The sequence below is a fragment of the Carcharodon carcharias genome, chromosome 10 (assembly GCF_017639515.1).
Source record: "Carcharodon carcharias isolate sCarCar2 chromosome 10, sCarCar2.pri, whole genome shotgun sequence".
NCBI lineage: Eukaryota > Metazoa > Chordata > Chondrichthyes > Lamniformes > Lamnidae > Carcharodon > Carcharodon carcharias.
In genome coordinates this window covers 35,355,766-35,374,101 of record NC_054476.1, presented here as the reverse complement: position 1 = coordinate 35,374,101, position 18,336 = coordinate 35,355,766, and the positions used below count along the sequence as shown (strand labels likewise).

Genomic DNA, 18,336 nt, shown 5'->3' with positions numbered 1-18,336 from the left:
GATATATGCAGAATTCTTTCCTTTCTTCCTCATACCTTTTTAGTGGAACAAATGGGATCTGAGGGAATTTTGCAATATGCAAAAGTCCTTCAGTAGGTTTTCTTTTTGGAGTTTACTGACTTCAACTCAAACTCTGTCCTGAAGCTCTGCAAGTTCCTTTTGTTGAGTCTTTACATGTTCCATTTTCCAAACAGCAACATTTCCTGCATCTGATTGAGATCTCAATAATCTCTCAAGATAGATCTCTCTTAACTAGTTTCTTCTGAGGAGACTTGATCCTCTGCCTGCTATCACCATGAGGGGTAAATTAGCAGACTGGCTTCCATATTGTACCAGATCCTAGCATATACCTTTTACTCATATGTTTTCGCCAATAAATGTCTTTAGTCTGGCATCTGAGTTTTCTAGCTTTAGTGATTGGTCTCCTCCATTCAGATACTTAAATGTGTGTTCCCCTATGACTGTCATGGATGCGCCTCTATCCACCTTCATTCAAATAGGTTTTCTGTTGATTTCTACTGTCATGTAAATTGGCTCTGTTTTACCCATTTTTAAATTGTGTAGCAAGTAAGTATGTGACTGTTTCTTCTGGCTCATAAGACAATCCATTTGAGTGATTGCTGACTCCAGTGCCTTGCTGAAGTCTAAATTTGTTTCTGACAACAACCTTTTTTGAATGATGTCTTCGTTAATCCCATAGACTAATCCGTCTCTTAACATGTCATTAATCAACGTCCCAAACTCACAGTGCTCTGTCAATTGTTTTAAGGCTGCTACATAGCAAGCGAATGTCTCTCCAGGGGCGCAACATCTTGAATTCAATTTAAAATGCTGCATTGTTAGAGGGTTTTGGTTGAAAGTGGCCTTTCACTAGATTCACCAACTCATCAAGCTCTTAGAATCTGGAGTTTGGGTGCTGATAAACTACGAATTAGGCCGTATGTTTTACTGCCACATGTTGATAAGACAATCACCTGCCTCTTCTCCCCCAATATGTTGTTGGCCAGAAAAAAAAAGGTGAAGCATTCAATATAATGTGACCAGTCATCGGTGGTCTGAACAAACAGTTCGATGCGGCCAAACTGTGGCATACTGGAGGGCGATAGCTTCAATGACTATGGTGAGGGCTTACAATTATAATGTACTTACAATCGGCCTGCAAGGCATGGCTGGTTCACTAAGCTGAATTTTCGCAGCTTTCCTTGGTGTCATCGACTGGTCATGTTTTGCCTCGTCGCCACTTATTGTATTTTATTATGGGGTTGCTTAGCTTGCGAACCGGTTGCACGTTTATCTGTCGGCAGGTGAGTTGATTACAATATACTGCAGGCTCAAATACCAATATGAAATGAAGCACATACTATTTATTTACATAAACAACAGAGCATCAACATGTGTGCTTCTCCAACCAGACCCTACTCTAGACTAACCTTAACATTGTAGCCCACACTACACAGCTACTGGGTCTTACAGTCACGTGGTCAATCTGCTCACATTCTCTTAAAGGTGTATTACACCTCAGATTACCACAGCTCTCAACTTCAGTCAGGATTAATTAAAGCATAACCTTTGTGTATCCCAAGTTTTTCCTTCACCATTGGTGGCCGTGCCTTCAGCTACTGAGACCCCAAGCTTTGCAATTCCCTCCCTAAACCTCTTATCCTCGCCACCTCTCTCTCCTACATTAAGGACACACCTTAAAACTTACCTCTTTGGCCAAGCTTATGGTCATTTGTCCTAATATCTGCCAATGTGGCTTAGAGAGAATTTTTGTTTGATAAATGTGTAAAATCTTGACATGTTTTACTACATTTTAGCTGGTAAAGAAAGACAAGTTATTGTTGTCATAGTTGCTGTGGCAGACATTTTGTACTAAGGGACCTGTATATTTCTTGTGTACTTCTTACGTTTTTTTTAAATGGTAGTGTAAAAGAAGAAATGCTGGCATTGTGCAATAAGTGATTCAGCATCTGAAACATTTAGAGTGAAATACTTTATTAGAAAGCAGACCATGATATTGATACAGAATATTCACAAATGACACTTGCATTTCCTGGAACTGTAATAATCACAAAATTGCCCCTCTTCTGACATAATGCAACAGTGTAGAAATCATGCAAACATAATCATTGCAAGGAAATTAGAAGTTGAACTTGGATTTCTCTCACCCAAAGGGTGGAGGATGCTGGGACAATTGAAGTTTTCAAGACCGAGATTGGTAGTTTTTTGTTATGTAAGAATATCAAGAGATATGGAGCAAAAGTAGGAAATTAAGTTGAAGTGCAGATCAACCATAGTCTATTTGAATGATATACTCATGTTACCAAAGGGACTGCAATTTCCACAAAAATGTTGGTGCTGACATATTAATTAGACTGTAGTAAACTATTATGAGCTAATTTCCACTAAGAATCAGTAGAAAATCTAGGACATACTCCAGGCTTTCATAAATCAAATGGTAGATGCTCAAAAATCTTCAAAACAATTGAATGAGTGAGGACCTCACAGAGGTATTAAATATACTACATTAGAGTAGAAATCGTTAATCCTAAGTAATGATTGCAGGACATGAGAACAAGCTTTTAAAATGCAAGTTAAAGACTGAAATAAAAACAGAAAATGCTGGAAACACTGAGCAGGTTAAGTAGCATCTGTGGACAGAAAGAGAGAAAAGAGTGAGAGAGAAATAAAGCCCATGTTTCAGATCTGTGATATTTTCTCTAAACTAGAAAATGTTAAAGATGTAATAGGCTTTCTACAAATATAGAGGCAAAGAAAGGGCGCAGAAGAGGAATGAACAAAGGGGAATATCTGTGATAATGTGGAAGGTAATATTGATTAAATGACAATAGAAATGATGGTACAAGATTAAAGGTGGTGGTAATGGGACATGAAACAGAAGCGTCTAGATCAGTGTAAATGGCAACAACAGAATCATTACTAGTTCCTGCTGCCTGGAATAATGCAAGTAATGGTTATGACCTGAAATTGTGGAAATCGATGTTGAAGGTTGTCATGTTCTCATTCGAAAGATGAGCTTTTGTTAAAGACTTGTGTATAGAAGCAGTTAGTTACACAAAGAGTGAGTAAATCCTGGAATGGTATACAAGGAATGTACTGGAGGTAAGAGCTCTAGAATCAGTCAAGAAAGAAAATGCATTTATATTGCACCTTTCACAATCTCATGGTGTTCCAAGGTGCTTCACAGCCAACATAGGTGAGAAAGATATGAAAGGGTGACTTCACTTGGTTTGAAAGCATCCTGTAGGTCATAAAATTATAGAATGGTCACAGCACAGGTGGCCATTCGACCTGTCGTGACCATGCTGGCTCTCCACAAGATCAACTCAGCTAGGCCTGTGCTACCTTTTCCCTGTAGCCCTGCAAGTCTTTTCTCTTCAGATAATTATCCAATTCGCTTTGGAAAGCCACAATTGAAACTGCCACCACCAGTCTCAGGCAATGCATTCACAAAATCACAGAATCTTAACAGTACAGAAGGAGACCATTCAGCCCATCATGTCTGCACCAGCTCTCCAAATGAGCATTATGACCAAGTACCTTTTTCCCATGCCCTTGCATATTGTTTCTGTTCAAATAATCATCTAATGCCCTCTTGAATGCCTTGATTGAGCCTGCCTCCACCACACTTCCAGGCAGTGCACTCCAGACCCGAACCACTCGTTTTGTGAAAAAGTTTTTTCCCACTTACTTCTTTTGTAAATCACTTTAAGTCTATGCCCCTTCGTTCTTGATCCTTTTATGAGTGGGAACAGCTTCTCCTTATCTACTCCATCCAGCCCCCTCATGATTTTGAACATCACTATCAAATCTCCTCTCAGCCTTCTTCTCTCCAAGGAGAACAGTCCCAACCTTTCCAATCTATCCTCATAGCTGAAGTTTCTCATCCCTGGAACCATTCTTGTAAACCCCTTTTGCACTCTCTCCAATGTATTCACATCCTTCCAATAATATGGTGCCCAGAACTGTACACAATATTTCAGCTGCGATCTAATAAGTGTCTTATATAAATTCAGCATAACCTCCTTGCTCTTGTACTCTATGCCACTATTAATGAAACCCAGGATACTATATGCTTTATTAACTGCTCCCTCCACCTGTCCTGCCACCTTGAATGATTTATGTACATATACACCCAAGTCTTTCTGCTCCTGAATCCTCTTCAAAATTTCACCCCTTATTTTATATTGTCTATCCATGTTCTAACTACCAAAATGCATCACCTCACACTTCTCTGCATTGAACTTCATCTGCCCACTCCTCCAACTTGCCTATGTCCTCTTGAAATTCCACACCATCCTGCTCGCAGTTCACAACACTCCCAAGCTTTGTATCATCCACAAACTTTGAAATTGTCCCCTGTATACCAAAATCTAGATCGTTAATATATATCAGGAACAGCAACGGTCCCAATACCGATCCCTGGGGAACTCCACTACAAATCTTCCTCCAGCCTGAAAAATATTCATTGACCATTACTCTCTGCTTCCTATTTTTCAGCAAATTTTGAATCCACGTTGCTACTGTACCTTTTATTCCATGAGCAATAACTTTCCTCACAAGTCGGTTGTGTGTTACTGTGTCAAATGCCTTTTCAAAGCCCATGTACACATACCATAAGAATATAAGTACTAGGAGCAGGAGTAGGCAATTCAGCCCCTCGAGCCTGCCCCGCCATTCAATACGATCATGGCTGATCTAATTTCGACCTCAACTCCAATTTCCTGCCCTCTCCCCATAACTTTTCAACTCGTTACTAATTAAAAATCTGTCTATCTCCTCAAATTTATTGTGTCCCGGCATCCACTGCACTCTGAGGTAGTGAATTCCACAGATTCACGACCCTTTGAGAAAAGTAATTACTCCTCATCTCTGATTTAAATCTACCACCCCTTAGCTCAAAACTATGGCCTTTCATTCTAGAATGCCCCACAAGGGGAAACATCCGCTCCATGTCTACTTTGTCTATCCCCTTTAGCATCTTATATACCTCATGGGGGCTTTGGATAGCTGAAGCATAACTTCTATGCCGTTGTATTCTAGTCCTCTAGAGGGCAGAACTCAATTTGCTTTTTTGATCATTTTCTGTAGCTGCTTTTTAGGATTTTTAGGATCACTGTAGCTGGAATCCAAAGTCTAGTTGGATCTTAACTATTTTCAGCTATTCACCATTTAGAAAGTAACCTGTTCTATCCATTTTTTTAGGTCCAAAGGTGATGACTTCACATCTGTCAATATCGTTTTGTAATGTTAAGCTTTGATCTACAGTGCTTACAATAACACCTATCGGGTAGCAAGTTTCACTTGAAGTTTCTCTGGAATTCTTTATTGGATTTATTAATGACAATCTTGTAGGCTTGTTTGCAAGTGCAACCATCTTCCCTTACCCTATCCTATCAAACTATTAAAGATTTCTGAGGGTCACCCTTAAGTCTTTTCTTTTCCAGGTGACAGAGGACCGGCATCTTGGATCTTTCTGGATTGATCCCAGACCTGAAAGATTAAGCATTCCCAGTAATTCTTTTGCGTATAGAATTACAGAATAGTGCAGCACAGAAGGAAGGCATTCGACCCATTGAGTCTGCGTCGGGTCATTCCCAAGAGTGAGTCCCACGCTCCTGCTCATTCCCCTGCGATTTTTGCTCCTTCAAAGCAGCGACCTAATTCCTCTTTAGAAACTGCGACTGAGTCTGTATCCACCGCCCCAATCCCCTTAGAAGTAGCTTAAATGTGCACCCGAACCTTTTTTTTTCCAATATGGAAACCAGACCTTGCCCCCATGAATACGGCCATCTGAGTCTCCTCTCTCACAAAGCCCCTTGAACCGCTTCTCTTCCCCAATCCCGGGTTAAACATCATCCCATCTGACCGCCCCGTCCATACTCGCCCACTGACGGGAGGCCTGTCTGCCGCCTCTGACTCCGCCGGGTTTACCGCCCGTTGCTGTAGCAATCCCGCTGCCGCCGCCGCCATTGAACCAACCATTGCAACCTCGGGATCCGATTGGGCGGCTTAAACGCTGCCGAAGTGCCGGACTTACCAAAGCAGTGGCAGGATTGGTCCGTTCCGAGCCGCGCTGGAAGGGAAGCTCAGATTGGTCACCCTTCTCGCCCCGCCCGCCCAGAACACAGCCGTCAATGAAAGCCTGGCTCCGTTTGGCTCTAAACCAGCCGGCAATGGAACCGAACCGCCCATTGGTTCCTTGGTAGGCTTCCCTGGGGCGGGGAGAATGCCGTCTTCTGATAGGCGCGAACCGAGCCGGCGCCGAGAGCCTAGGCGCGTGCCCAGTCGGGATAGAAATGTCGCTCCCCATTGGCGCAGCGCGAAGGAGTAGAGCAGTGCGGCGATTGGTCTGCCGGGGTAGTGATTGACAGGAGGGGGTGGGACTCGAGTGGATCCAGGTCAGCGGTTACGTCAGCGGCTGGAAGTAGGTCAGTGGAACCTGGGTTGCGACATTGTATCGGTGGCGGCCGGGAGCGGCGCTTTGAAGCCAGCGACAAGACAGTACACCTGCAGGCGGGAATACCTGCCGGCACTCTTCCGTGCAAGGTAAGTAAGTCAGTGCTGCACTTCAGGCTGCAGGTATTGGGGGGGACGACTTTAAACCCCCCCCTTTCTCTCAGTCTCCCTCCATAGGTTAATTCAGTTTGCACTCACCTGGAACCAGAGCCACTGAACCCTCACCTCCCCGCACCACCCCCCACCCCCCATACACGCAACCCTCCTGCATTTGCACCATTGCTATCAGTTGAAAAGAAAAAAAAATCTGAGCTAAAAGAAATGGTTAAAGTTTGTGTTTTTCCTTTCCTGGCTTGACAGATGAGCCATTTCCTCCTGTCTGCCTTTGTAACAGTAAACAACTTTCAGCCTGCACTGCATCAGCCAGAATCCACTTCATGCAAATGCCCTGTTTTTGTGCTGTAGACTTTTTCCTAGTATCTGGTATTGTAGTGTGTGTGTGTTTGTGAGATTGATCTGGTAGTCATCAGTCCAGGGTTTTGAAGACTGAGATCTCTGCTCTCCTTGAATTCTGACATCTTGCATGCTTCTCCACTCACTTCGCCTTCACCAGCCTCACCCTCAGTTACCTAGGCCCTAAATTCTGCATTCCCTCCCCAAACCTTTTTGCTTCTCTCAGCACCTTCAAGACGTTCCTTTTGGTCACCTGACCTAATATCGTTTTGGGAAATAAAAGCAAAATACTGCAGATGTTGGCGACCTGAAATAACAACAGAGCAGGTCTGACAGCATCTGTGGAGAGAGAATGAGTTAATGTTGAGTTCAATATGACTCTTCTCTGGAACAGTCCGAAGAAATCTCCTATTGGACTAGAAACATTAACTATGTTTTTCCTCTCTTAACAGACGCTCCCAGACCTGCTGAGTTTTTACAGCCCTTTCTGTCTTTATTGCCTTATGTAAATTTCATTTTATAATGCTCCTGTGATGCGCCTTGAAACTTATTACTTCATTAAAGATGCTGCATAAATGCAGTTGTTGCAGATCAAGGAGGCTTTTTGGATTGGTGTGATTTAAAATATATATATATTTGACAAAAGTAAAACTAAGTCAGCAATGCTGGACAATTCAGTCCATCTGTAAAAGAGAAAAGGACAGGTTAGTATTTGGGGTCTAGATCCTTTGTGATCTGTTGATGTGGTAAATGTTCTTTCTAATGTGAAAATCATTTTTACAACATGTTTGTGAACTTGTTCAATTTTAAGAAATGTGATAACTTACAGATAACTGTGGAAAATGGCACATGCTTTAATTTGTATGTTGGAACTCCATAGAGCTTCACCCATTGTGTATGTTTTGTACGCTATCTTAATCTTTTTTGCATAATGTGTAATCTTCTTATTAATGATTCATTTAATGTATTGTAAAATGCTGTGACTTCAGCTGCCTAGGCCTTAAGCTCTGGAAGTTTGTTCATAAACCTCTGCACCTCTCTCTCTACCTTGCTTTCCTCCTTTTAAAATGCTCTTTAAATTTGACCTGTTTGACTAAGCTTTTGGTCACCTGTCTTAATATCCCCTTGCATGGTTTAATGTGAATGCTTTGGGTGAAAATGCGTTATTATTTTAAATACTTAGATGAGATGCAACTTTGCTGTCAATACCTGCATTAGCACTTGTGCATTTGTAATTGACTTCATAACTTCAGTAAGCCTCAGCACTTCATAGCCATGGCTCAATGGGTGGGATTCTCTTCAGGATTCATGCTTCACTGGAGAATTTGAGCAAATAATCCAAACTGACATCCAGTGCAGGACTGAGGGAATGACCTTTGAAAGTTATTCACTAAAACATTGTAGGGAAATGGAGTAGGCAATTTGTAAACAGCAAAGTCCTTAAAACAGCACTGGTTAAACAAACAGATACACTATTTACTGTTGGTTGAAGGCTAAATGTTGGCAAGAACAGCAGAATTCCTGTCTCCTTTCCAATAATAGTGGCCGTAGAATCTTTTGCATCAATTTGAGAGCGCAGACGGGCCCCTTGGTTTAACGTCTTATCAAAAGACAGTAACAGTGAAGTGACTCTGACGGTGCAGCACTACCTCAGTTCTGCACTGGGGTGTCAGTCTGGATTATGGACTCGAATTCTCCTGTGAAATCGTAAAACAAGAATGCTACCCTCATCCAATCTCCATGGAGATAACTAATTAATGCTGGGTGTTATTCATTAACTTTTTAAGTGTATTTCTTGTAGCTGGAGGACAGTCTGAGTGGAATCTCTATCTGATCTTAGTCTTTAATGCAATTGTCTGATGGAGAGTTTCCATTAATGACATTATAAAAATATGTTAATTTCTTCTCTTTGTAAATGTGATGGGAAAGCTTCCTTTAGTTAATGTGACCATCGCAAACATGGTGGGAAGATTCTCGAGTTATGATGTGAAGGCTAAATGCTAACTGGTTTTGCGTTGTGATTTCTATATATACTGACTTGGTGGCATGTTTCCTCTAGTTACTGTATTACTGACATTGTAATGTCCTCTAGTTGCTATTTTTTTAAGAGAACAGTTACAATTTTTCTTCCAAAAGCGCTTGATGAAAAGCTATACGTTACATATTCGATGCAACTCTTCACTCCCCTTCCCTGTGTCCCCAACACTGCCGACCATGATTATTTCTAAACGGTTTAAGATTTGCGTGTGAATCAAGTTCAATTAACAAAGATCATTATTGCCAGCCCAACATATTTCTAAGAGGCCATTCTAAGAAGTTGAACTCTGATACCTTTCTATCCCCTCCCCCGCTCCATTAAAAGGCACTCGAGCAAGTTCCCGGCAACTATCGTGATTGACATTGGGGGTTACAGTTAATCGCACCTACCTTCCATACCTTAAGGAATGTTAAGGAACAAAATCCACAAATCATAAAAATTCCATAAAGCCAATCTGTGTAGCAACTTGTGACATTGAAGGGTGCGGTCTATGTTCACAGTGCAACACCAGAATCCATTTAAAAAAGTCTTGCATTTGTATAGCTTTTCTCATGGCCACTGGATGCCTCAGTGTTTTACAGTTACATAAGTACTTTTTGAAGTGTAGTTGCTGTTGTAATATAGGAATTATGGCAGCCAATTTGCACACAGCTAACTCCCATAAACATCAATATGATAATGCCCAGGTAATCTTTTTTTGTGATGTTGATTGAGGGATAAATATTGGCCCAGACACTGGGCAGAACTCTCCTGCTGCTATCCAAAATAGTTTTACATCCACCTGAGCAGGCAGATGAGGCCTAGTTTTAATGTCTCATCCAGTGTCAGCCTTGATTTTTGTGCTTAAGCCCCTAGAGTGGGACATGAACGCAGGACCTTGTGATTCAGAGACAAAGGACATCTGTCGCACTATTCTACATCGCATCAGCCAATGCATTTCTCCTCTTATCCTTCCTAAATTTTAAAAATTCAAGAACACAGGAGATAGGAGCAGGAATAGACTATACAGCCCATTGAGTCGGCTCTGCCATTCAATATGATGGTTGATCTTGGGCTTCAATTCCATCTTCCCACCTGCTCCCTATAGCCCTTGATCTCCCCCAGAGACATGCATTTTTATAGTGTCTTTCTTGACTTCAGGAAGTTCCAAGGCACTTTATAGCCAATGAAGTACTTTTTGTAATTGTAGTCACAGTTGTAATATAGGATTTGTGCACAGCAAGTTCCCACAAACAGCAACATAACACTAAATAATTTTGGTGATGTTGCTGAAGGGATAAAAGTTGGCCAAGAGAACACACCAACTTCATAGTCAAAACAATGCCATGGGTCTTGCATTCACCAAGAGCATAATTGCTTTAATAGCTTACCTGATAGATGGCACCTCCAGCAATGTAATACTCTCTCAGTACTGCACTGGGAGCATTAGCCTGGATTTTGTACTCTAGAGTGGGGCTTGAACCCCCGACCTTCTGACTCAGAGGTGAGAGTGCTACCCACTGAGCCACAGCTGACATCTTTGGAGCCATGGCTGAAGATGCCCCTTTGGATAATCCTCCTTAGCCCACTTCCCTCCTCACAGTAGCATTCAAAACACATTGCAGATTCCTACTCTAACTTGCTTTGTTAAGGAGCCAAATGATACTGTATGTGAATTGCACAGCCACATAAGGGAAAGCATAATGCCGAAATGAATTGACTGAGATATTAGTGAGGTTATCCCATGGCATCTGTTACCATTGGCAATCCTCTGACATGCTGTTGTGCCAATCATGTCCGTTGCTTCTGTTTTGCCAAGTTATTTATTATTCAGCTTCCTGGTTTTGCTGGACGTTCATATTTGGATAAAGCCAGTGAATAACGAATTGAATTCTGGATGCATGGGCAGGTTAGCTTGGGAATCGGAGCATCATTCTAAAAAGAAAAGCTGCAAGTTAAGTTCAAAATCAAACTGCAGTAGTTATTTTGATGAGTGGGAGTGCTACCAAACTGAGAGAAGCTTGCATTAGTCATGATGTTTGATGTCAACCCTGGCTTAGTGGGTAGCCCCTCTCTCATTTCTGAGTCAAACGGTTGTGGGTTCAAGTCCCACTTCAGAGACTCGAGCACAAAAATCTAGGCTGACACTCCCACGACAGAACTGGGAGTACTACACTGTTGGAGGTGCCATCTTTAGGGTGAAACATTAAACTGAGGCCTCATCTGCCCTCTCGGGCGAATGCAAAAAATCCCATGACACTATTTAGAAGAGGAGCAGGGTTATGTTCCATGGTATCCTGGCTAATATTTAACTCTCAACCAATATTACTATATATTTTTTAAAAAACACACTATTTGTTATCGCATTGTTATTTGTGGGAACTTGCTATCCAAAAAAATGACTCCTATGTTTCCTACATTACAACAACTATAAAAGTACACTTCAAAAAAAGTATTTAATTAGCTGTAAAGAACTTTTGAGACATCCTGAGGTTAATGAAAGGTGCTATATAAATGTTCATTCTTTGTAAGATCACAATTTTCCCATCATTTAAATGACCATAAAATCCCTTGCTGCCAGTTGCCAAGTTTCCAACATGTGTTGAATGGGGGAGTGGCGGGGGGTAGGCTCTCTGTCAGAAGCATAAGAACTGCCCTCCAGGAACTGGGATCTCCCTGGTCCACCTCTGATCTGTGGACCTTCATTTGTACATCTCCTGACTGCCGCAGGTTTTAAGGGCCTTTCCCCCATTCCTTCCCCACCTATTTGACTGTTCCACTATCTGTAACAGCAATCAAGTACCATTGATTTTTCAAATGTGTATACACCAGAAGATTGCTTGATAGTCCTTTCTTTGTCTATAGTTCGGGTCTCCATCTTGGAAGCATACTATTCACAGAATCACAGTGCAGAAGAGGCCCTTCGGCCCATCAAGTCTGCACCGACACGTGAGAAACACCTGACCTACCTACCTAATCCCATTTATCAGCACTTGGCCCATAGCCTTGAATGTTATGACGTGCCAAGTGCTCATCCAGGTACTTTTTAAAGGATGTGAGGCAACCTGCCTCCACCACCCTCCCAGGCAGTGCATTCCAGACCGTCACCACCCTCTGAGTAAAAAAGCTTTTCCTCACATCCCCCCAAACCTCCTGCCCCTCACCTTGAACTTATGCCCCTTTGTGGCTGACCCTTCAACTAAGGGGAACAGCTGCTCCCTATCCAAAACAAAAACAGAATTACCTGGAAAAACTCAGCCGGTCTGGCAGCATCGGCGGAGAAGAAAAGAGTTGACGTTTCGAGTCCTCATGACCCTTCAACAGAACTGTTCTGTTGAAGGGTCATGAGGACTCGAAACGTCAACTCTTTTCTTCTCCGCCGATGCTGCCAGACCTGCTGAGTTTTTCCAGGTAATTCTGTTTTTATTTTGGATTTCCAGCATCCGCAGTTTTTTTGTTTTAATTTTTATTTTTGCTCCCTATCCACCCTGTCCATGTCCCTCATAATCTTGTACACCTCGATCAGGTCACCCCTCAGTCTTCTATGCTCCAACAAAAACAACCCAAGTCTATCCAAGCTCTCTTCATAACTTAACAACTGTTGTCAGGAAGTGATTGTGGAAAGTGTGAACGTTTAAGTACAGAGTTTCCATTTCCATCCATGTACACTCTGCACTGCTTCTTAGTACATTTTGCTCTGCAAATAATTCTTGCAGTCATTTATGTGAGCAACAATTACAAAGGAGGAGGCCATTCAGCCCCTCAAGCCTGTTCCATCATTCAGTTAGATTGTGGCTGATCCTGTAACCCTTAATACCCTTATGCAACAACAATTTAGCAACCTTAATTTTGAAGTTTTCAATTGATCCCCCAGGCCCAACAGCTTTTTTCATAGTTAGATTTCCATGACAATTTTTTGAAGAAGTGCTTCCTGACATCGGCCCTGAATGACCTAGCTCTTCTTTTAAGGATATGCCCCCGGTCTGAATTCTGCCCAATTGAGGAAATAGCATATATAGAGGAAAACTATCGACTTCAATTATCTTGCATAGTCTTTTGTATTCCAGGGAATACAAGCCTAGTCTATGTAATCTATCCTAATAATTTAATGCTTTTCATTCTGGTGGATCTTTGCTGCACCCCTCCCAGGCGAATATATTCGTCCAGAAGTGCAGTGTCCAGAATTGAACGCAGTGCCCCATATGGGGTTTAATCAGAGTTCTCTATAACTCTATCATACTGTTAAGCCTTTGCATTCCAACCCCCTTGAGATAAGGGCCAACATTCTATGAAAGCTTTATTTTTTTTGTACCTCTCTTATACTTGAACTCCAAAATCTCTCTGCTCTCCTCATCTGCTCTAAGTTTACCCTATCAAACCATTTCATAATCTTTGAATACCTCTAATCATTTACCCCTCAGCCTTCCCTTTTCTAGCAAAAACAGCCCCAGCCTCTTCAATCTTTCCTGATGGATATAAACTCTCAATTCTGGTATCATCCTTGTAATTCTTTTTCGCAATTTCTCTGGTGCCTTTAAATCCCACTTATAACATGGAGACCAGAACTCTGCACAGTACTCCAAGTGTGATCTAACCAAGGTTTGATACAAATTTAATCTATCTTTTCTGTCTTTTAACTCTGTCTTTCTGGAAATGAACGCTCGTGCTTTGTTTTTTTCCCTCATTAACCTGGGTTGCTACTTTTGCTGATTGGTGTGTCAAGATTTAACTGTAATAACCACATCATAACCTTATCAGTCAACGCTAACTGTGTCAGATAAGGGTTAATTCAGCAGTGACTGGGTGGTGGTAGCACCGATTCTTTCCTGAGCAGCTGGTTCATCTGACCTACTTTACGATTGACCTTGATTTATTGTTCAGCAGAGGTGTTAGCCCCACCACGCAATCAGCTTTGGTGCATGATTAAGCCGGTCACGTGACTGCTGCTTCAACAATCGAGCGATGAGAAAATCAGCTCTTGCTGCGTGAATTCTCTTTGCAATACTTATTCAAATCGACTGAAGGGTTGGTTGCCTTTAGAATAATTAGATTGCTGTCCAAATTAGCAGAAGGACAGGGGAGCAATCTATGAGAGAAACTGCAGCGTTTCCAGGGCACCACTGTTGACACTTGCTCAGATTTCACAAGGGAACTTAATCAGGAAGTGGCCTAGATGGCATGTATTCAAATGGCCCTTAATGTATCTTGGCAACGCGATTGGCTCTGGTAATTGGCTAATTTTTATTTTCTCATAAAGCTCCCTGGCTCTTTGTGTACTGTTGGGAAACCATGTTCTGTTTTTGAGTGTTGACAGCTTATGCAAGAACTTTTAATAGACATTGTTATTACAGTATTCATTTAGAAGATAAGACTCTCCTGAAATATATGAGATTGGCATAAGTCTAGGTGTTTGGTCACAGTACTTCAATTTCAATTTGAACCCTAACATAATATATCTGTGGAAGGTGGAAATGTATGGTGTTTAATCATTTTTTTATGATTAATTCTCGGAATGTGAGAGTTGCTGGCAAGGCCAGCATTTATTGCCCATCCCTAGTTTCCCCTTAACGGTGATGGGCCGTCTTGAATTGCTGTAGTCCGTGCAGCGTAGGCACATCTAGAGTGCTGTTAGGAAGGGGGTTCCAGGATTTTGACCTAGTGACAGTGAAGGAACAGCGACATAGTTCCAAGTCAGGATGGTGTGTGACTTGGAGGGAGATCTCCAGGTGGTGGTGTTCCCATGCGTCTGTTGGTCTTGTCCTTCTAGATGGTAGAGGTTGTTGTTTTGGGAGGTGCTGTCGAAGGTATCTGCATAGCTTGATTTATATTATGCCCCTAAACTCACTCCACTCATCCATAGCAAAATACTTCAGTTCTTTAAACTGTCATTAACCTCTGGCAGAATGTGAACAGTCAGATATTAGTAATTTTCCCTCCTAATTATTGCTGAATTTCTGCCCTTTCCCCAAGGTGATTCTTATTTTCTCAAGTAGCTGAGGCAACAGTTTTATGCAGATTGACTAAATGGTTAGCTTTGTTTCTCTGTACATGCAGCAAAGGATGTAACTTGGCCCAACATGCTGCAGTTTATGTGGGTTTGGCTTAATGTCTCATCTAAGGGACAGCACCACAAACAACGCTGCACTCCCTCAGTATTTCATGAAAATGTTGGCCTGGATTATGCACTTGAGACCCGGAGTGGCAGGGCATGGGTTTTGCCCACATGACTCCTCACATAATGCAAATAGTTAGCTTCAAGGTTTTGTGATAAGATGATGTCTAGGGACTATCCAAGACGTTAAGAACTGAAAGATGTAAGGTTAAGTCACTCTTGAACTTCCCTCATCCACACTTGGAGTTGCCTGAAAAGAGGTCACTTGCTCGAATTGATTCTTTTCTTGGGAGTGCATAATACGGGAAAGAATTGGTGGAAAATGCACAACAATAAGGTGGGCAGTTGACTTAATAATAATTTTGTACTTGGAAATGTTCCAGATTGTCCAATGGCAGACCAAAATATGGACATAACTTCAACAATAAATGATTTTACCTCGACTGATCCAAGTGGATTGATATTGAGCTCCTTGGGCACAGCAGGCATGGACTTTAACCGGAAACGCAAAGGAAGTTCCACAGATTATCAGTAAGTTTAAACAGTGATGATTCTGTCTTCAGCTCAGCAACTCTCCTTCAACAAATTTTTGAAAAGAACTTCATTCTTTATTTTGTTATTTGTTCTGGAATATATTTGACTGTCTCCATTTCACAGTTTGTCTTTGTTCACCTTTTGAGATGGGACAGACAGGGTGGTAGGGGCAGAGCGTTGGGATAGGGGAGGGGTGGCTGGGTAGACTGTGAGAGGCTGGGGGATCTAGACTAATGTGAACATAAAACAGTTGCAGGTTTTAGTTTGTTTAGTTTGACCAATAAGTGAGTCATGTCCCGCTCCAGATACCTGAGCACGTCTCCAAGCTGGCACTCCTCTTGCCAGTGCTGTGGGAGCACTGGCAGTGTCAGAGGTGCTGTCCTTCAGTTAAGATGTTAAACTGCAGCCCTGAGTGTCCTCATGGGTGTAAAAGGCCGCAAGGTGTTACTTTAAAGAAGTGCAGGAGAGTTCTCCCTGGTGTCCTGACCAGTATACATCCTCGGTTAGCATCACGAAAAAAAGAAAATCTGATTATTTGTCTCATTATTTTGGGAGCTTGCTGTGTGCAAATTGGCTGCTGTGTCTCCTACATTACAACAACGGCTACACTTAAAAAAAGTACTCCATTGGTTGTAATGTACTTTGGGGTGTCCTGAGATTGTGAAAGGCGCTAAATATTCTCAATTTTTTTTTTCCTTTATGTCTCTTCCAGAGAATAGTCTGAGTGGTAAGACTGATGCAGTTGGTAAAGCTGAGTTATTTAAAAATCCCAGAGGGAAATTTTAAACAACTGTCATAACCTATAATTTTAAGTGTTATGTTTGAGATGTGACTCTAAATTCAGGAAACAGACTACCAGTTCTCGTGGTTTCTCATTAAACTAAATGAAGCATTTTATTAATTTACACAGGTTAAAATATATGGCTACAAGTTACTACTATCATAACTTTTAACAAATTCCCAAACTAATCTTCAGTAAGATAACAGCAATCCATAGACTTAACCAAACACCAGGCAAAGCATTTTCACCTTACAAATTCAGAATGAGGTTCTTTTCACTTTGGTTCCTTGGAGACACAGTGGTAGGCTTACAGGCCTACATTGCCTCTGCTCTGCACACCCAAAAACTGCTGAAGTTATACCTACTACCACCCATTGAATGTAAATTCCCATTGTATCACCATCCTCTTCTAACAATAAAACCCCCTTCATAGTACCATTTTTATTAGTAATATAAACATATTGCTTGGTATCTGCTAGATAGGTGTCAGTTTTCACCCCACCTCTTGAATGCTCTATTCAAAAAATGCAGCTACACTCTATCTCTCCCACATATCAAAACTAGTACACATCAAAGCACCCAGACTAGCTGGCTTTAATACAATTAAGACACATCCACAGACTAAACCTCTATTTTAAAAGAAAAATATTTTTCAATAATATTATATACATTAATAGCTTCTTGACACTGAGGTACAATTTTTCTACTCTTTCATGGGATGTGGGTGTTGCTGGCTAGGCCAGCATTTTTATTGCCATTCCCTAATTGCCCTTGAGAAGGTGGTGGTGAGCTGCCGCCTTGAACTGCTGCAGTCCATGTGGTGTAGGTGCACCCACAGTGCTGTTAGGCAGGGCATTCCAGGATTTTGACCCAGCGACAGTGAAGGAACGGTAATATAGTTCCAAGTCAGGATGGTGTGTGGCTTGGAGGGGAGCTTGCAGTTGGTGGTGTTTCCATGCAGTAACATTTAATTAGGTTCTTCAATGACATTCGATTAAGGAGCAACCAAATTAGTGTGAAGTTGTTGGGAAGTTTTTGAACAATGTCAAAGCAGCTAAGAAGCTGCTATTTAAGAGTGTGCCGGGTTACGAGGATAAGGTGGGAGATTGACACTAAATGAATTTCTCATTTGGAGAGCAGGTGCAAACATGATGGGCCGAATGGCTTCCTTCTGCAATCTAACAATTCTGTGATTCTGTGATCCCCTGAGTCCGTTAAGTGCTTGAGCAGTCGCCTGTTAGAAAGTGGGTATCACAACTTGGTCCCGACATCAGTTTACCCCTGAACAATATCACAGCAGACCATGCTGCATATTTAAAAATGTAGCTTGGATTGTTTTGAGGATGAAAACTGCAAGATTCTGCTGCCAGAATAATTAATTTTGATAGTTAGATTTCAAAATTGAAGCTCAGATATGCACAATGTGCTAATTACTAATGTTGATAATTCATGCATTATATAGTTTGTATGTCAATTATTTTTTTGTCCTTGCACCTGGTTTTGATGCGACCAGAGTAAAAGAAGAGTTTGCATTGACACGGCATCTTTTGTGTCCGTATGATGTTCCATCCGTGTTTCACAGTCAATGAAGTACTTTATCAGAAGCATAGTCGGTGTTGTTTTTGTATCTTTAAATTTGGATGAAAGAATAGAGACATGCAGATGTTTGCCACGACAGTAAATTGTACTGCTGGGTGCAGCAAGTTACAAAGGGACATATAGGGTGGGTATCCAAAACTATGGCAGATGGAGTTCAAAGTGAGCAAATTTGAGGTCATTTCTTTTGGATGAGAAAAATAAATTGGCTTGGGATCTCAAATCATTAAAAGCTGGTAAGCAAATACAGAAAAAAAAACATTGGAAAGGCAAAAGCAGTGTTGGCCTCTATCTTGAGGGGGCTGGATTACAAAAAGGGAGTAAGTTTAAGGTTCATTTATGATCCATAGTGTTGGTCAGATC

The 18,336-nt window shown here is 41.6% G+C and overlaps 1 protein-coding gene across 2 annotated transcripts in view; it reads left to right on the top strand.

The window, feature by feature from the left end:
- The first annotated feature begins 6,435 nt into the window (after positions 1–6,435).
- The window catches only part of LOC121283020 (aryl hydrocarbon receptor nuclear translocator-like protein 1), a 54,299-nt gene continuing 42,398 nt past the window's right edge, over positions 6,436–18,336 (top strand). For both annotated transcript variants that reach the window (XM_041196928.1, XM_041196927.1), the window contains exons 1-2: positions 6,436–6,570; positions 15,446–15,593. In XM_041196928.1, coding sequence (XP_041052862.1) covers positions 15,454–15,593 — 140 coding nt within the window. In that variant the 5' untranslated portion in view covers positions 6,436–6,570; positions 15,446–15,453. The remainder of the gene's footprint in view (positions 6,571–15,445; positions 15,594–18,336) is intronic.